This window comes from Sylvia atricapilla, chromosome 11 (assembly GCF_009819655.1).
Source record: "Sylvia atricapilla isolate bSylAtr1 chromosome 11, bSylAtr1.pri, whole genome shotgun sequence".
NCBI classification, from domain to species: domain Eukaryota; kingdom Metazoa; phylum Chordata; class Aves; order Passeriformes; family Sylviidae; genus Sylvia; species Sylvia atricapilla.
The window spans coordinates 21,780,979-21,796,062 of NC_089150.1; the positions used below are offsets into that span (position 1 = coordinate 21,780,979).

General features: G+C 58.4%; 3 protein-coding genes across 3 annotated transcripts in view; 1 reads left to right on the plus strand and 2 right to left on the minus strand.

Annotated features, from left to right (window-relative positions):
• The window catches only part of RNF123 (ring finger protein 123), a 47,328-nt gene extending 34,747 nt beyond the window's left edge, over window positions 1-12,581 (plus strand). Inside the window, exons 35-39 of the mRNA XM_066327026.1 lie at window positions 95-179; window positions 11,265-11,407; window positions 11,738-11,832; window positions 11,932-12,017; window positions 12,122-12,581. Coding sequence (XP_066183123.1) covers window positions 95-179; window positions 11,265-11,407; window positions 11,738-11,832; window positions 11,932-12,017; window positions 12,122-12,221 — 509 coding nt within the window. The 3' untranslated portion in view covers window positions 12,222-12,581. The remainder of the gene's footprint in view (window positions 1-94; window positions 180-11,264; window positions 11,408-11,737; window positions 11,833-11,931; window positions 12,018-12,121) is intronic.
• AMIGO3 (adhesion molecule with Ig like domain 3) lies at window positions 7,064-11,270 on the minus strand. The gene has a single exon (XM_066327023.1). It carries the CDS (start codon window positions 9,489-9,491, stop codon window positions 7,965-7,967), a length of 1,527 nt encoding a protein of 508 aa, XP_066183120.1. The 5' UTR covers window positions 9,492-11,270; the 3' UTR covers window positions 7,064-7,964.
• Window positions 12,582-12,655: 74 nt separating the features above from the next.
• On the minus strand, window positions 12,656-14,888 carry GMPPB (GDP-mannose pyrophosphorylase B). The gene is made up of 8 exons (XM_066327024.1): window positions 14,700-14,888; window positions 14,554-14,634; window positions 14,432-14,480; window positions 13,740-14,041; window positions 13,585-13,663; window positions 13,363-13,490; window positions 13,003-13,185; window positions 12,656-12,845 (listed from the first exon to the last, which is right to left on the minus strand). Exons 1-8 carry the CDS (start codon window positions 14,826-14,828, stop codon window positions 12,714-12,716), a joined length of 1,083 nt encoding a protein of 360 aa, XP_066183121.1. The 5' UTR covers window positions 14,829-14,888; the 3' UTR covers window positions 12,656-12,713.
• Between the last annotated feature and the right edge of the window lie 196 nt (window positions 14,889-15,084).

The following is a 15,084-nucleotide window of genomic DNA, read 5'->3' on the forward strand; positions in this document are numbered from 1 at the left end:
GAAGGTTAGTGCAGAGCTGGATGGGAGCAGACCTCAGACTGCCCCTTCTGCACACAGTGGCAAAAGCTCTTACCTTTCTCTTTTGCTTCCATAGGGCTGGAGAGCGTGGACCATTACCCAATCCTTGTGGCTGTGACAGGGATACTGGTCCGGCTGTTGGTGGACACTGATGTTCAGGGGTGAGTGGCTTTTGCCTTCCAAAGCATGGGGGCTCTGCATGTGGCACTGCTCTGAGTGTTGCAATGGGGCCATGGGAGGTGTGGCAGGAGCAACATGGGGTGTGGAGACTAAAGCGAGGTGAAGCTGATGAGTATGAAGTAGGCAGAAACCAAATAGCCAACATTCCCTGGTAGCAGCTGCATCCCAGTGCTACTGCTGGGTGCAAAGCCCCTTCCTGTGGCGGTAGAAAACCCTTGCGAGAGGTGGCTGCAATGGAAAAACCCTTGTAAGAGGTGGCTGTGATGAAAAACCCTTCATGTAAGAGATGGCTGTGAGGTGCTGTACTGACAGCACATATGCACCTTCCTCTTGGGATGGGGCTGGCACAGTGTGACAGGACAGCTGCTGGTGGAAGTTGTGGGTGCTGCGTGTGATAGAGCTGTGCTGATGTAGTGACACATCAAAGTGCTGCAGCACACAGTGATGGCTGGAAGGGAGCTCAGTGGAGCTCCTTCACCCTGGACCCCTCTTAGGAAGGCATCAGAATGTGTGCAGAGCTGTCTGGCTGCCCAGACGTGTGCCACGAAGATGGGATGAATCTTCTCCATGCACTTGGGTGATGCTGTTTTTAAGATGAAACAAATCATGTCTTTATGGTAGCCAGTTATTCAGAGAGGCAGCACTAGGGGAGTGTTGTGGCTGGACAAAGCAGCAGCTGACCTGATCATTTATGTGTCTGTGTCTGCTTGTACCGAGTCCTGCAAATAGACTTATTCAGACACTTTGCAGCCCTGCCTTTGCTGTCTCCCAGTGTCATTTGCAGGTGTCTTGCCTGGTCACTGTTTGCTGTAGGCTGCAGTAGGAGATGGGGCTCTTCTGTCTGTGCCGTGAATCCTGCTTGTGTTGGGGAACACAATAGTGTCTGGCTTTGCAGAGAGCAGAGTCCCATCTGGCCAAGCAGCTCAGCCCTGCAGCCAGTCTTTCAGCTTCTTCTCTCAAGGACTCAAAGATGTAAACAAATATATCTAATTATAACCTGCCTCCTGTAACTGCCGCACCAGTCTCACAGCCCCAAGTATGACAGTGCCAAAACCTGGGCACAAGGTCATTGATCAGTGGCCCTTCTGGGCTGTGAACAGGGGTGGATTTTGCTTTCCCTCAGAACCTTGCTCCATGGAAAGGGCAAATATCATGAATTTGATGCCACAACTAGACACTTCTTCCTGAAGGGAAGGGGAGGTGATAAAACAGTTCCCTGCATGCCAGGATGAGAAATCCTTCCCTGTCTGTCTCTCCCTTGAACACCTGTCCCAGGTCAGGTAATTTGTCAGGTCAAAATGGGGAAGGTTGTCCCTAAGTTTATCAAACTCCAAAGAGCACTGGGAAGATGGTAGTGAGATATCAGTCACATCCCTCCTAGCCTGCAGGGAGTCCTGGAAAGACAGAAAGCTTCTAGACTCTGTCCTTTCCCTGAAAAGCCTATTGTGCTTTGGGGGTGTGAATTCCAAGCAGACGGCGTCATCACCAAGTGGCACTGTCCCCTGTGTGCCAACAGCATCCTTCATGCCTTTGGCTGCACCATCACATACCAGAGACACTGTGCTTGAGGGAACTGGCAAGTCTCTGATGTTCAAGGGCTTTGTAGTCACTTCTCTGAGCACTGGAAAGGAGAAATAAATGCAAAAGAGTGGAATTATGTGTAAAAAGCATCGTGTCCTTAAGGTGGACCTAACTGAGCAGGAGAAGCAGAAGGTGGAACAGGAGGAAGCCCAAGGAAAAATACCCATAAAGCAAAATTCTTCTCTGTGTTTTTGCAAAGCCACGCACTAAACCTGAGGTTTGATACGTCAATGATCTATAAAAGGCAAGCAAATATTGCAGGGGAGCCACTGAGGTCAATCAAGAAAAAAGAACCAAGGCAGGTGGCTTGGAGACCCTCTAGTGCTGCCAGAGCAGAGGGGATGGCAGAGATCAAAGGCAGAGTGTCATGGGGAAGGGAGAACTGAGACCCCACGCTCTCAGCAGCACTGAATTGAGGACTGGGTGTTGCTCCCCAGTTACAGAGCAGTTGTCTGTGCAGCCACACAGAGAAATGGCAGAGATGGGATGAGAAAACCAAAAAACTGAGGCTTTTCTGGTGCCTTTGTATTCCTCGATGGCTCAGCCCTGGTTTCATCCTCTGTCCAAGGCACCATCACCACAGGGTGCTGAAACCTGAGAGATGCAGCTCAGGTAACAATCACCCAAAACGCAGGGAGATAGTACATGTCAGTGATGGCTGGCCCAGAGCATAGCAATGGGAAGCATCTGTCTCCAGGTGCATGAGTAAGAGGAATGGAACAGGGGGAATTCAAACCTTCCTGGGGTATTTACATTCTCATGGGAGATGACTGCTGTGGCTGAAGTGATTTGAAGGGTTCAGGCCCTCCAGAGCAGACCCATTTCTGTGAACTCATCTGTAGGCAGCTTTCCTTTTTCTTTTCTCTCTCTCAAACAAGCAGGATAGTAGGATGGGCTTTTGTCCTTCCCCAGAAGCACTCTGTCTGAGCAGTGCTGAAAACTGGTAGAAATCTCTTCCAGGCCTCATTTGCTAACTCCCAGACTGACAGAAATCATTAACAGAGAGATTTTCCAAGCTACATTTGCAGGCAGGAACATTCCTGTGGGAATTGCCAGGGACAGGTTGACCCTGACTGGTTCCCTGTGAGGAGGCTGTGCCCCAGAGAATGAGGACAGGGACAGGACCTTGGGAGACTTCCTTGGCTTGGCTGTGTTTTTTTCTGGTTGCCTCTAACCCATCAAGCAGACACTGTGCCAAGCACTTGGTTGGAAGGTGCTGCGAACATTTGGGACATAGGGAATGGTCTCATCTGGTAGTGAAGAAATGAAGTCTTGTTTATGGGATGAAAACGTTGAAATGGGGAAGTAAGTAAGTGTGAGCCAGGGCCCTGCAAAATCATCCAGTCACTTCATCAGGCTTCAGTCAGACGCCTGAGCTGCTCCTTTCCCAGCACAGGATGCTCATCCAGGCGTTGAGTCCTCTTGCTGTGGACTCCTGGCATCAAACAGAGTCATTAAGCACAAGGAAAGGGAACATTGCCCAGGCCGGGCTGTGGTGAGACAGTTGATCCATCATTTGAGGTAGTCCCTGCATGAAGCAGGCTGTGCTTTTGAGGGAGGTGCATTTCCTTGCTGGATCAGGCAGGATGGGCTGGTGCTGCTCATGGTGAGTGCCCCCTCCCAGCCCTCGGGTCTGAGAGCTGTTGGGCAGCACTGGGGCATGTCAGGGGCTGGCAGGGCTGAGGGCAGGGATGTGTCTCTTTGCTCCCTCTGCCAGCCTTAGTGACTGAGCAGGGAGAAGAGGAAAGGCAGGATATCTGCCAGGCTGAGCCAGGAGCTGGGCTGAATCCATGCCACAGACCCTAGTTGTCTTCAGGCAGTATCATCCCTCCGTTTGTCTGCTTGCTAAATAATTGAGCAGATTTTCTATTAAGCCTCTTTCAGAGTGAGCTAATGGAGCAGACTTGGCCAGAGCTGGTGTAAGGATCCTGGCAAGAGTTAGTGGCAGGGAAAGGGGTGAGGCCCAGAGGTGAGGCTGTGGTCCCCTGTGTGTGAGGGCATGTTGTAATTAGGACTGGCTTTGTGGGAAGTGAGTGGCCATCCCAGAGTGGAGATGAGCTATGTTGTCCATCCTGGGACAGGGCAGGGCCACTGCTCTGCTCCTCAGGCTTCCCCCATGCGTCCTCCATCCCCTCAGAGACAGGGAGATGATGCTGGGTGAGGAGAGGGTTGGGACACGTGGAAGGAGCCAGAGAACCAGTCTGTACAGGACAAGTACTGAAGGGCCTTCAAGGTGCATCTCTCAGGGATTTCTGCATGAAGGATGGAGAAGACTGAAGGAAAAGCACTGTACTCACTGGGAACATGGTGGTACTGGCCATCATATCACAGGACAGGGATCCTGAACCAGAAACCACCGTGCTGAGCCAGTGGGATGCTGAGCAAGAGCCAGCCCTGCCAGAAGCAGCTGCACTGGAAAGATCAGAAGATCCCAGTCTGCAGATTCCTAAACAGCCTGGCCATCCACCTGTGTGCTCATGTGCTGCTGGGCCCCTGGGGCCTTGGCTGGACCCATGGACATGGCAGTTTTCTGCATAGTTCCCATAAGACTTTGTAATTACTGATCCCTTAAACGCTAATGCTCCCTCAACAGTGTTGGTGAGCAAGCTGTGTGGAAGGAGGGGCAGGACAGTTCATGGACTACACAGTCTAAAGGAGTCCTTGCTACATTGCACTAATAACCCAGAAAATGGGTGGTACTGCAGTTTTGCAGTGTGTAACATCTGAGGCACAGCGCAGAAGAATTATTAGCTCTGGCCTAGGTTTCATGGTTAAAAAAGGAGTGTGGTCTGTGTTTTTACAAGCTGCCACCTCCAAGTGCTGCATCCTGAGTGATGGGACTGCCAGGGCTGGGCTGTCCCAGCCCCTTGGGGCTGTCAGGCACATGCTGGAAGGCAGGAGCAGGCCTTGTGCTGGCCAGCACCAGGCTTTGCTGATTTGAGCTCTCTGGAAAACTGTGAGCACCGTAAGGAAAGGATCCGGGCTCTGCCGTGTCAATCCTTGTTGACAGGAGGACAGGATGGGACTGGCATTCAGTGCACCCCCGTTGTCCTGGCTGTGGTGTGAAGTGCCAGAGGAGACAGGAGTCAGTGTTGGATACTGGTCCCCTAAGCTAGTCCTTATCCCAAAGCTAGTTCTTATCCCCACACACGCTGGCACAGGTCCCTATGTGCCAGGGCCAGTGAGCTTTGTGCTGACCCATTACTTTTTTACCCATTACTTTGCCCTGCAGAGTCAAGGAGCAGGAAGGAGGTTTGGCAAGCGGCCAGGGGTGTAATGGTGGAGATGGCTGCCAAGAGAGGACAGTATATTCCTTGGGGAACATCCATTAGGTTTCCCAGCTCCTGCCTGTCAGAGAAGCTTTGCTCCTGGCTGCTTTTCCTTGCTGAGATGTTCTGCCTATCAGGCTGCTTAATGAACTGCTTTGACAGTTCAAACTGCCTCCCAGTGCTCATTGGATCAGCAGTGTGGTGTGGGATCCTTTCTGAGCATCAGGAACACGTGAAAAGCAGCAGCAGGACTTTCTTGGGTAAAGGCAGAGGGATCCCTTGAGGGCAGCATGGATGCAAATCTCAGATCAAGTCCCTGGAGAGCAAGCCTCAGCTTTCCTTCAGGGATTAGGAGAATTGCAGCCAGCCTAGAAGAACTCCCCTGTGCTTTTTCAGGCTGGTGTGACCCTGGAAAGGCACCTGGGAGCTTTTCTTATGCTCCCTGAGCTTTCCCCAAGCGTCAGTCATCCTCAGCTGAGGATGCAGGTTTGCAGGAACACTAATGCCTGGGAAGCTGGTGTTGACAGTAGGGATGGGAAAGATTTTTGGGGAGACAGACGAGGACGGTGGTAATGTGTGGGTAATGCCCACTGTGGCAGCTGAGGCCCAGAGCAGTACTTCATTTTTCCTTCTGGAGGAAGATATGGTGCTTGGATATGGCACATGCTCTGGCACGGGCTTGGTACTGTCTCAGCAGGTTCAGGCTACACTTGGGTCAGTGCCCTTGTCTGGTTGGGACCCGACTGCAGTCAGCTGGGTCTCTTCTCTTTCCCAAACATTCCCAGGTCAAATTCAAACCTTCCTTCCCATGGGATCCTTTCCTGGGTGCAAAGCCAAGGGTGATGGCAGCACCTCAGCTCCACCCTCAAGGTGCCACTCACCTCTGTGCCTGACACCTCGTCCCCCCCTGGCAGCCCCCAGTGTGGCCGGCGTGGCGTCCTGGGCCCATCAGGACACTGCGCTAACACGAGGTGACAGGGCCAGCGGTGGCGGGTGTGGGGCAGTCAGGGCACAGGCCAGCAGGGGCTGTCCTGTCGCTGTGCATCTGTCACCTCCGCCAGCCGCGGGGCACGGAGCTGAGCAAGGTCACTGTCAGCAGCGGCGCTGGGAAGCCAGGCTGTCTCAGGAGAGCTGCCCTCCCAAACACTCACCACTCCTTGGATGAGGGGTATTGACAATTTATTTGGGCATAAAGTTGAGTTTTTGCTGGGAAAAAAAGCTGCTTGTTTCCTGGCCAGAGAAGCTGAAAGGATGTGTGCTAGTGTGCTCCCGATGCCACAGTGTTCTTCCCCTCCCACCAGTCACGGGGCTGCCAGCAGCTCTTTGGGACCAGGGTGCTCAGCCATGGGAGGGGACTGCAGGTCTCTGACGGGTCCTGGTCCCCATGATGTCAGAGCTGTGCTCCTGCCCACAGCCCTTGTGCTGCATGTGATGGCCACATGCTCCTGCTCCAGCTGTGGATGGGATACTGGTGACCGGCAGATGGGTAGGATACCTTTATCTCTCAGGGGATCAGACAGGCATTTTGAGGGGGCAGAACCAAGAGGCAAGAGTGGGTGCCGAGGAAGGCAGCACAGATGAACCAAGATGGGGGCTCCATCTGCAGGGTGCACCAGGACCAAGCCAAAGGCAGTGCCATCCCATTCCTGGTGGTGCCTTTCCCCTGCATCCAAACCCTGCTTGTTCCTTTTGGGGTCTGGATGTGCTCCTTTGTCAGTCAGTGCAGCTTCTTCCCCAGCTCCCAGACATCATTCTGGGGACCTGCCCTCCCAAGGACAAAGCACTGGATGCTTCTCTCTCACCAGCACCAGACCACCAGTACATTTAACCCCCTTGCTGAGGCCATCTGAAGGCCATTTGATGGGAACAGAGGCTGTCAGTCCAGTGCAGATTGCCCGTGTGCGGGTCCTGCAGCAATGTGGGGCTTCCTCAGACCTCAGCCTCCCACCGCTGTGCCCATGAGCTGCGCGGTAGCTGCACACTGCTGCAAGGGCAAGGAGACGCTCAGCCCAGCATGAGCTTAAAAAAATAGGCATTTTTATTCCAATGGAACTAGAGAATTACAACCCAGGAGAGGGGAGGATTACTCACATTTATCGATAGGCTCATTAGGTTACTGCCTAAATAGCTGTGCTTGAGCAGCGCGTGTCCGCCTCAAGGAGAAGCAGCAGAGGAGTGCATGGTGCATCGGAGACCTCAGTGTCCTTGGTGGCATGGGGAGCTCTGAGCAATGCGGGCTGGGGCGCTGTGTCTCATCACCTAATCCTGTCTTGATGATATACAGCTTCTTAGGAAGCAAAAGCTTCTAAGGTTTGCTTGGCTGCGTGGCTGGTCAGGCGCTGAGCTCCATCCCTCCTGCACGGCCGCATGTGGGGAGGAGTGTGTACCCCCCATTTGTGACAGGGTCAGTCCCCTGCTCCCAGCCATGACATGCTGATGGCGACCAGCATGTGCTGGGAGAGGACAGTGACATTGCTATTCCTGAGGACCCTGGCATGAGCCAGGACAGTGTCCCACTTGTCACAGCTATTCAATGGCCTGGGGGGTCCGTGGCAGTGGTGTCAGGTTGGGCATTTCATGCCTGAGGACATGGCAGACTCCCAGGCCTGGTGTCACATTAGGGAGGGTAGGTGCCCAAATGAAGGGGGGTTTCTCCAGCATGCTGGGTTCATCAGCGTTACCTGTGTGCTAACAAGGCCATTGCCAGTGGATTATGCAAGGTGCTCTTGCTGGGCCCCAGTTGCCTGTGGCCCAAAACCCACCACGGGCTCATGGCTGAAGCAGTTGTGGGTGATGTCAATCACTCTGTGGGTTGTGGTCAAGCTAGGAACTCAGGATATCCAATAATCCTGTTCTAGCAGCGATGGGGAAGGCCAGCTCTTGGGAAGCCTCAGTTCTGCCCCCAGCTCTGTCCCACTAAGACACAATGGGGGTATCAGAAAAGACAGAGCTGATGGACTCTGAGTCCGACTTGAGCTGCAGGACCTTAGGGTGCTTGGGGTCGGGGAAGTCCTCACCGAGAGCCAGGCGGATCTTGCCATTCTGTGTCTCCCTGATAGGCTCGAGGAAGACAACATGTTTGTTGGCGCTGGCTTTGCGGTTTGGCCCATCAGTGGCAGGGGGAGTGGTGCTGAGGATGGAGGACTGGGCACTGCACTCCTGCGGGGGGCTGAGCGGGGCCGGCTTCTTGCAGCAGTCCAGGCAGCGGCACGGCGTAAGGTACAAGTAGATGATCACCAGCACCAGGCTCACAATGCAGCCCAGCAGGGTTGTGAGGCCAGTGCTGAAGGTCTCCCCAGCCACCTTGGGGTAGAGGACGGTCATGTTGACCTCACACATCCTGCTGAAGTTGTAGGGGCTGTTCATGGCCAAGCCTACGTACACCCCTGAGAGCCAGGGCTTGGCTACGGCGATCCTCAGGCTGCCATTGTGATAGACCTCCAGGGAGCCATTGCTGTTACCTGGGTGTTTGATGGGCTCATGGTGAGGGGTGATCCACATGTAGGTAGTGGCTGTGTGCAGCAGGCTGGTGTTACTGGTGTTACAGGTGAGCAGGATAGGCTGGCCCACCATCACCTCCAAGTGTGAGAGGTGCGCGTCTTCGGCACTCGCTGAGCAGTTCTCAAACATGTGGCTGTGTTTGAGGAATTTGATCAGGGACCAGGGCACATTGTCAGACACCTTGCAGGTGTGTTCCTCAGAGAAATCTTTCACGGAGCTGAAACCTCGCTGATTCCAGCGCTGAAGCATCAGGTAGAGCGGGCAGCTGCACCTGATGGGGTTGTTGTGCAGGTACAAGCCATTGCCGATGTTTTCGGGCAGAGCTGCCAGCACCTCCACGGGGATGCTGCTCAGGTTGTTGGAAGAGAGGTCCAGCGTGCGGAGGTTGTAGATTCCCAGCCCCTGCACCGCGTGGAAGGGGAAGGCAGTCAGGTTGTTCCAGCTCAGGTAGACTTTCCGCAGGTCACTCAGCTTGGCAAAGGCATTTTCATCCACCCGCGTGATGTGGTTGTTGTAGAGCAGTAGCTCCTCCAGGCTCACCAACGCCTCGAAGTAGTGCCTCTTCACGGCTTGCAGGTGGTTGGAGGACATGTCCAGATGCCGCAGGAAGGAGGCATTGTGGAAAGCCCGTGGAGAGAGGTCCCAAATCTGGTTGTGGTTGATGTGCAGGGCCTCGAGATGCGGGAGTGCGGCCAGCCAGCAGTCGTGGAGCTGGGTGAGGGCATTGTGGCTGAGGTCCAGCGTGGTGGTGGTGGGAGGCAGTGCGTGGGGCACCCGCTGCAGCATCTGCCGGCTGCAGCTCAGCAGGTCGGAGGTGCAAATGCAGCCGGTGGGGCAGCGGTGGGGCTGCGGGGAGGTTCGGGGGGCGCACAGCTGAAGCAACAGCAGGAACAGCTTTGCCACCCGCGGCCAGACCGGGTCCGCGGTCACCAGCGAGGACATCGTAGCGGGCAGGAGCCTCTGTACAGCCCGGCGGCACAGCCAGGCTCGATGAGACGCGAGAAAAAACCTGCCGCCGTCTCTTGTCTCTCCCCCAGTGCTGGCTTGGTTCTACCAAGCATCCACAGACGCCCTTTTGCACCCCGGAAAAGAGGATCCCGATTCCAGCCGTGAGGCTTGAAAAGACCTAAAGGGCAGCATCGCCCTGCCTGGCTCTGCCGCGACTCACCCGAGATTGCCTCGTACCTGTGCTCCGGCCGGCTGGGCGCTGCCGGGGGTCGGGTGGGCGCCGGCGATCAGCATCAGGGGGCTGAGGCGCTCGGGCGCTCCGGGGCTGTGTGTCGGGCTGGGCGGGCGCCTCGCTGCCTCTTGGAGCTGCTCATCCCTGGAGTGCGAAGTTTCTCAGGGTTCAGCGCCGCCGGGGCACATCCGCACGTTGCGACCTCCGGGGAGCCTCGTCCGGCTCCCTCCCGGCAGCAGCTCCGAGAGGCGGGCGCGCTCCGGGAGCGCGGTCCCGCTCCTGCCCCTATTTACGCGCAGGCGGTGCGCGGCGAGGGGGCCGGGCGGGATCCCATTGGCCCCGGCGCGGGGAGTGGTGGCCGCGACGGTGGCCCTAGCCCGGTCCCTAGCCCCGTCCCTGGCCCTCCCTGCCAGTGGGCAGAGCGATGCGCAGCCAGCGCCGACCCTGCGTGGTCGCTCGTCCCCAGGGGAGCTCAGGACCACTTCGGCCGTACCGGTGTGCAGCCGCTGAAGAGCTGCGGCCGGCTGTAATCCATAAAGCAGCTGCTCCGCCACTGCCCACCCTCTGGCAGAATGCTGGAATAAAGCAGTCACCTCTGGGAGCCCCTTGTGTTACATCCTGCACCCAGACTGGGAGTGGGGATGGCGGTCACCCACCGGTGCTGCTTCTCTCCCAGCCGCGGTCCTTCCTGCTTCCCGCTGCCCTAATCCTCAGCACCCCACGAGCTGGGGACCCCCAGCATCCCCGGCCCTGAGCCCGGTGGGGTCCCCACGGCAGAGGGGCTGCCGCGGGATGCTGGCGGGGAAGGAGTGGCCATAGGGTGAAGGACACGCAGGAATGTCATTATCCAGAGCTCAGGCAGTTTAGTGGGAAGAGGAGAGCTGGGGAATTGGTTTCCATTAGGGCAGCAAAAAGCTAATTTGGCGGCTGCTGCAAGTCAAGAGGCTGTTAACCCCCTGTGCTCCAGCTAAGCCTGTGCTGACTGGCTGCTGGGCCTGCTCTGCTTGCCTCTGGGCCAGCCACGGAGCCAGCTCTGCTCCTTGCCAGGGGCTGTTACCCGGCCACGGCACTGGTGCCCGAGGGAGACACTAATTAAGGCGACCTTCATCCATTCTGCCTGTGCCTATGGAGCCACGGAGGGCCACGACTTCTCCCTCCTGCCTTTTGGGGGCATCAGCTTGCCCTGAGTGCACCCTGAGCTGTCCTGTTGGTGCAGGAGGGCCCCAGCCCCTGGTGTGAGGCTCTGCAGAGCATCTCCCCTGAGGTGCTGAGACCAAGAGCAGCACTAGATGCTTCAGCTGCCCTGCAGCAATCCAGGCTGAGGCGCTGGCCCAAGGGCTGCAGCCTCAGCAAGTGCTGAAGCACTGCATCGATCCCCAGAGCCTCTGAGTCAGGGTGGCAGAGGAGGAAGATGGCTGCTGCTCTTTGGCTGCCTTTGAGCATGTTCCCCTGGACTGGGGGCACACCAGCTGGGGATGCTGGTGTGGGAGCACAGGGTGGGTTGTCTGTGGTCTGAGGTCTGTGTCTCTTGGCAGGACCGAGCGCGCGACCGCAGTGCTGCTGGCGGATCCCTGCTTCCAGCTGCGCTCCATCCAGTACCTGCTGGGCCACGCCGAGCCCTCGGCCCTGGCAGCAGCCGCTCCGGCCATGGAAAAGCGCCACTTCTCCCTGCACACCTGTAAGTGCTGGCACTGCACGGGGAGCTGGCTGTGCCCAACACCCACCCACCAACAGCTGGGGAGGGAGGAATGGGTTGGATGGTGTCTGTGTCCCCTGCAATGTCCCAGCCCTTTTAGTCCTGGGGACAGGCGTTTATGCCCTTCTCCACCAACCCCAGCAGTAGCACTTTGGATGGGGATGTATCCAGTGCCAGCCAGTAGTTCTGCCCTTCTCAATGCCCAGTGTTCCCTATTCTGGCTGCTCCCCAAGGGCAGCTGCAGCCCCTGTGCAGCCTCAGGACAGTCTGAGTGTCCCATCCACCCCACACATGCCCAGTTTGCCCTCTCAGACACAGAGTACATCAGTACTGAGGAGCTGGCAAAAGTGGAAAAGATGCTGAACCATCTGAGTGAGGAGTTCAAGCAGGCAGCTGCTACCACATTGGTGAGTCTCCCCCTGCCCCAGCCCTGTCCCAGTCCTTGACAGCAGGCCTGGGAGACAGGACTTTGGATGCCACTGCTAACTGCCTGGTGACCCCCACAGCCCACCAGCGAAGAAGACCTGTGCCCCATCTGCTACGCACACCCCATCTCGGCCATCTTCAGGCCCTGCTCCCACAAGTCGTGCAAGTGAGTAGCTCCCATGACTGACCTTCACCAGGATTATTGCCAAACCCTGGCCCTGCCCTGTGCTATGTGGGTGGGGGCTGATGCTCTTTCCTCCTCTGTCCCAGAGCCTGCATCAACCAGCACCTGATGAACAACAAGGACTGCTTCTTCTGTAAGGCCACCATCACAGGGGTGGACGATTTCACCAAGCCAGCCAGCTCTTAAAGCCCAGCCCCACAGCACGGGCTCCCCCAGCTCAGCAGGGCAGCCCTCCTGCCTCACGCTGGCTTCTCCCCAAACGCTTGCCCTGCTCAGGGCTGTGGGACCCTCACCCAGTGGGTCAGGACCCAGCACGGGGCAGCAGCGTGGGGCAGGAGGGCTGCAGGGTGGGAGAGGCTGGTGCCCAGCAGCCCCGTGGGCCGTTCTCAGGGAGGGGAGCCCAAGACCTCGGCCCTGCAGCAGCACTGGGAACACGCGGCAGCCCCGGGGCCAGGGCAGGGGGGCCGAGCTGGGCGTTCGGGCTGTTAACTTGCCCCTGGCTGAGGGCTGACTTCATGAAAAGCAGCATTAAATTATTCTTCCTTATGTGGTGCCCTGAAAGATGGGAAGGGGAAGCAACCTGGTGTTGAGGCTGCACTCAGGTGATGCTTAACAGTAAATGGAAATATAAATATTTAATCCAAGGAGAGCTGGGAGCAAAGGGCTTGCTGGGGTCTGCTACATGATGATGCGTGGCTCTGGAACGGACTCGGCGATGGATTTGTGTGGCAGCACATTGGCCCCATTGAGGTAGAGCTCGTCGTTGACAATGACATCCTCGCCCAGCACCGTCACGTTCTCCATGCGCACCTGCCCCAGAGAGGCCTTGTCATATCCCTGGGCTCAGGGTCAGTGCCAGGCACCTGCTCCTGCCTGCAGGGACCACATGCCTGCAGCTGCAGCCCGAGGCAGTGGGAGGCCAACAGCCAAGTCCTGATGCCCTCCAGGGGCACCCTTATGTCCTCACCCACTGCCCCACGGAGCAGCTCCAGCCCACGATGCAGGACTCCAGCCAGGAATGGGAGCGGATGCGGGCCCCTTCTAGCACAGTGCAGCGTTTGATGCGCACCCCATCCTCCACCACCACGCCAGCCCCAATTGTCACATTGGGGCCGATGACACAGTTTGCCCCGATCCTGGCACTGGGGTCCTGGAAGGAAGAGGGCCCGTGCCAGGGTTGGGAGGGCAGACAGCTCTTGGCATAGCCCATCCCACTTGGCCAGCCAGGAAAGAGGAGGGCACAGCTTGAGGATGGCAGTGAGGACAGTGGCAGGAGAATGCAGCTCAGGATGTGCCCAGGGATGGTGTGCTGGGGGCTGGCACTTACCACCAGCACATTCCCTACAACACCGGGCCCCGAGTGCAGCTTCTCAGGGTGCTGAGCCCGCAGTGCCTGGAGGTACATGCACATGCCCGTAAGGAAGTCCTTTGGCTGCCCAATGTCCATCCAGAAGCCTGTGGGGACAGAGCCACGGTGACAGCCCCCAGCATGAGGATGGCAGTGCAGGCAAGACTCCCCATGCTGCCTGCACTATGCACAGGGCCTTACCCTGTAGCTCCATGGCATAGAGCTGCCCATCCTGTGCCATGGCTGGGAAGATCTCCTTCTCGATGGAGGTGGGGCGCAGCTGCAAGGACAGGGCACAGGGCTGAGCAGAGGGCACAGCCCTCCAGCCTGGCTCAGCCTGGCACCCCGGCTGGTACCTGGATGCGTTGCAGGATGCCAGGGTTAAATATGTAGAGCCCAGCGTTGATCTTGTTGGACACAAAGACGCGCGGCTTCTCCACGAAGCGGCAGATGCGGCCGGTGTCGGCGTCGCACACCACCACGCCGTACTTGGCCGGCTCCTCCACGCGGGTCACCACCAGCGAGCCCTCTCCGCCGTGCTGCCGGTGGAAACGGGCCAGCGCCGCGAAGGGGAACTCGCAGATCACGTCGCTGTTGAGGACAAAGAAGGGCTCCCCGTCCTCGGACAGCAGGTCCCGCGCCAGCGCCAGCGGCCCCGCTGCGCGGCCGTGAGTGACGCCGCAGGGACGTGGTAAGCCCAGCGCCCGGGTCCTGCTGGCCCCACCTCTGCCCGTCCCAGCATCCCTCCCAAGTCCCCAGTCGCTCTGGATCCTCACCCGGCCCGCCGTACCTGGTCCTGCCCATGTCCATCCTGGCATACCCCTCCCCATTCCCCTGCTCCTTCAAGCCCTGCCCATCCATAGCCATGCTCCTGCCCATCGTGTCCCACACCCGGTGTCCCCCAGCCCTACCCATCCATACCCACCCTAATGCCCACGGTGCCCCCAGCCGTGGCGTACCCATCCCGGTGTCCCCACCCTGCTGTCCCTGGATTTCCTCCATCCCACCTGCGCCGCCCTCCAGCCCCAAACCCCTGCTCGAATCCTACCTGTGCCCAGCGGCTCCTTCTCGTGGGACATAGAGATGCGGATGCCGAGCTGCAGGAACAACGTGAGCGGCGGGACAGGCCGGATTACGGGGAGAGGCGGGGGAAGGCGGAAGGGCCCTTACCCGTTGTTCCTGCTCCCGCATGGCGGCCTCCAGCGCGTCCGACATGTAGCTCACCGCCAGTACCACATGGCTGACACCCGCCTGCGGGAGCACGGGTCAGCCGGCGGCGGGGCGGGCCCCGCGCCCCCCGTGCCCCGCGGCCCCACCTGCCGGAGAGCCTCCAGCTGGTGGAGCAGCACCGCCTTGTTGCAGAACTCCACCAGCGGCTTCGGCCGGCTCAGGGTCAGCGGCCGCAGCCGCGTCCCGAAGCCGCCAACCAGGATAAGCGCCCGCATCCCGCGCGTCCCGCGTCCCACGCCAGCGGCCACACCGACACGTCAGCGCCGGGCACGTCACCGCAGCGCGGCGCCGCCCCGCCCCCGGCACACCGCCCGCCCACAGCTCGGTGCCCGGCCGGGCCCTGCCTCCCGCCCCCGGCACACCGCCCGCCCACAGCTCGGTGCCCGGCCGGGCCCTGCCTCCCGCCCCCGGCACACCGCCCGCCCACAGCTCGGTGCCCGGCCGGGCCCTGCCTCCCGCCCCCGGCACACC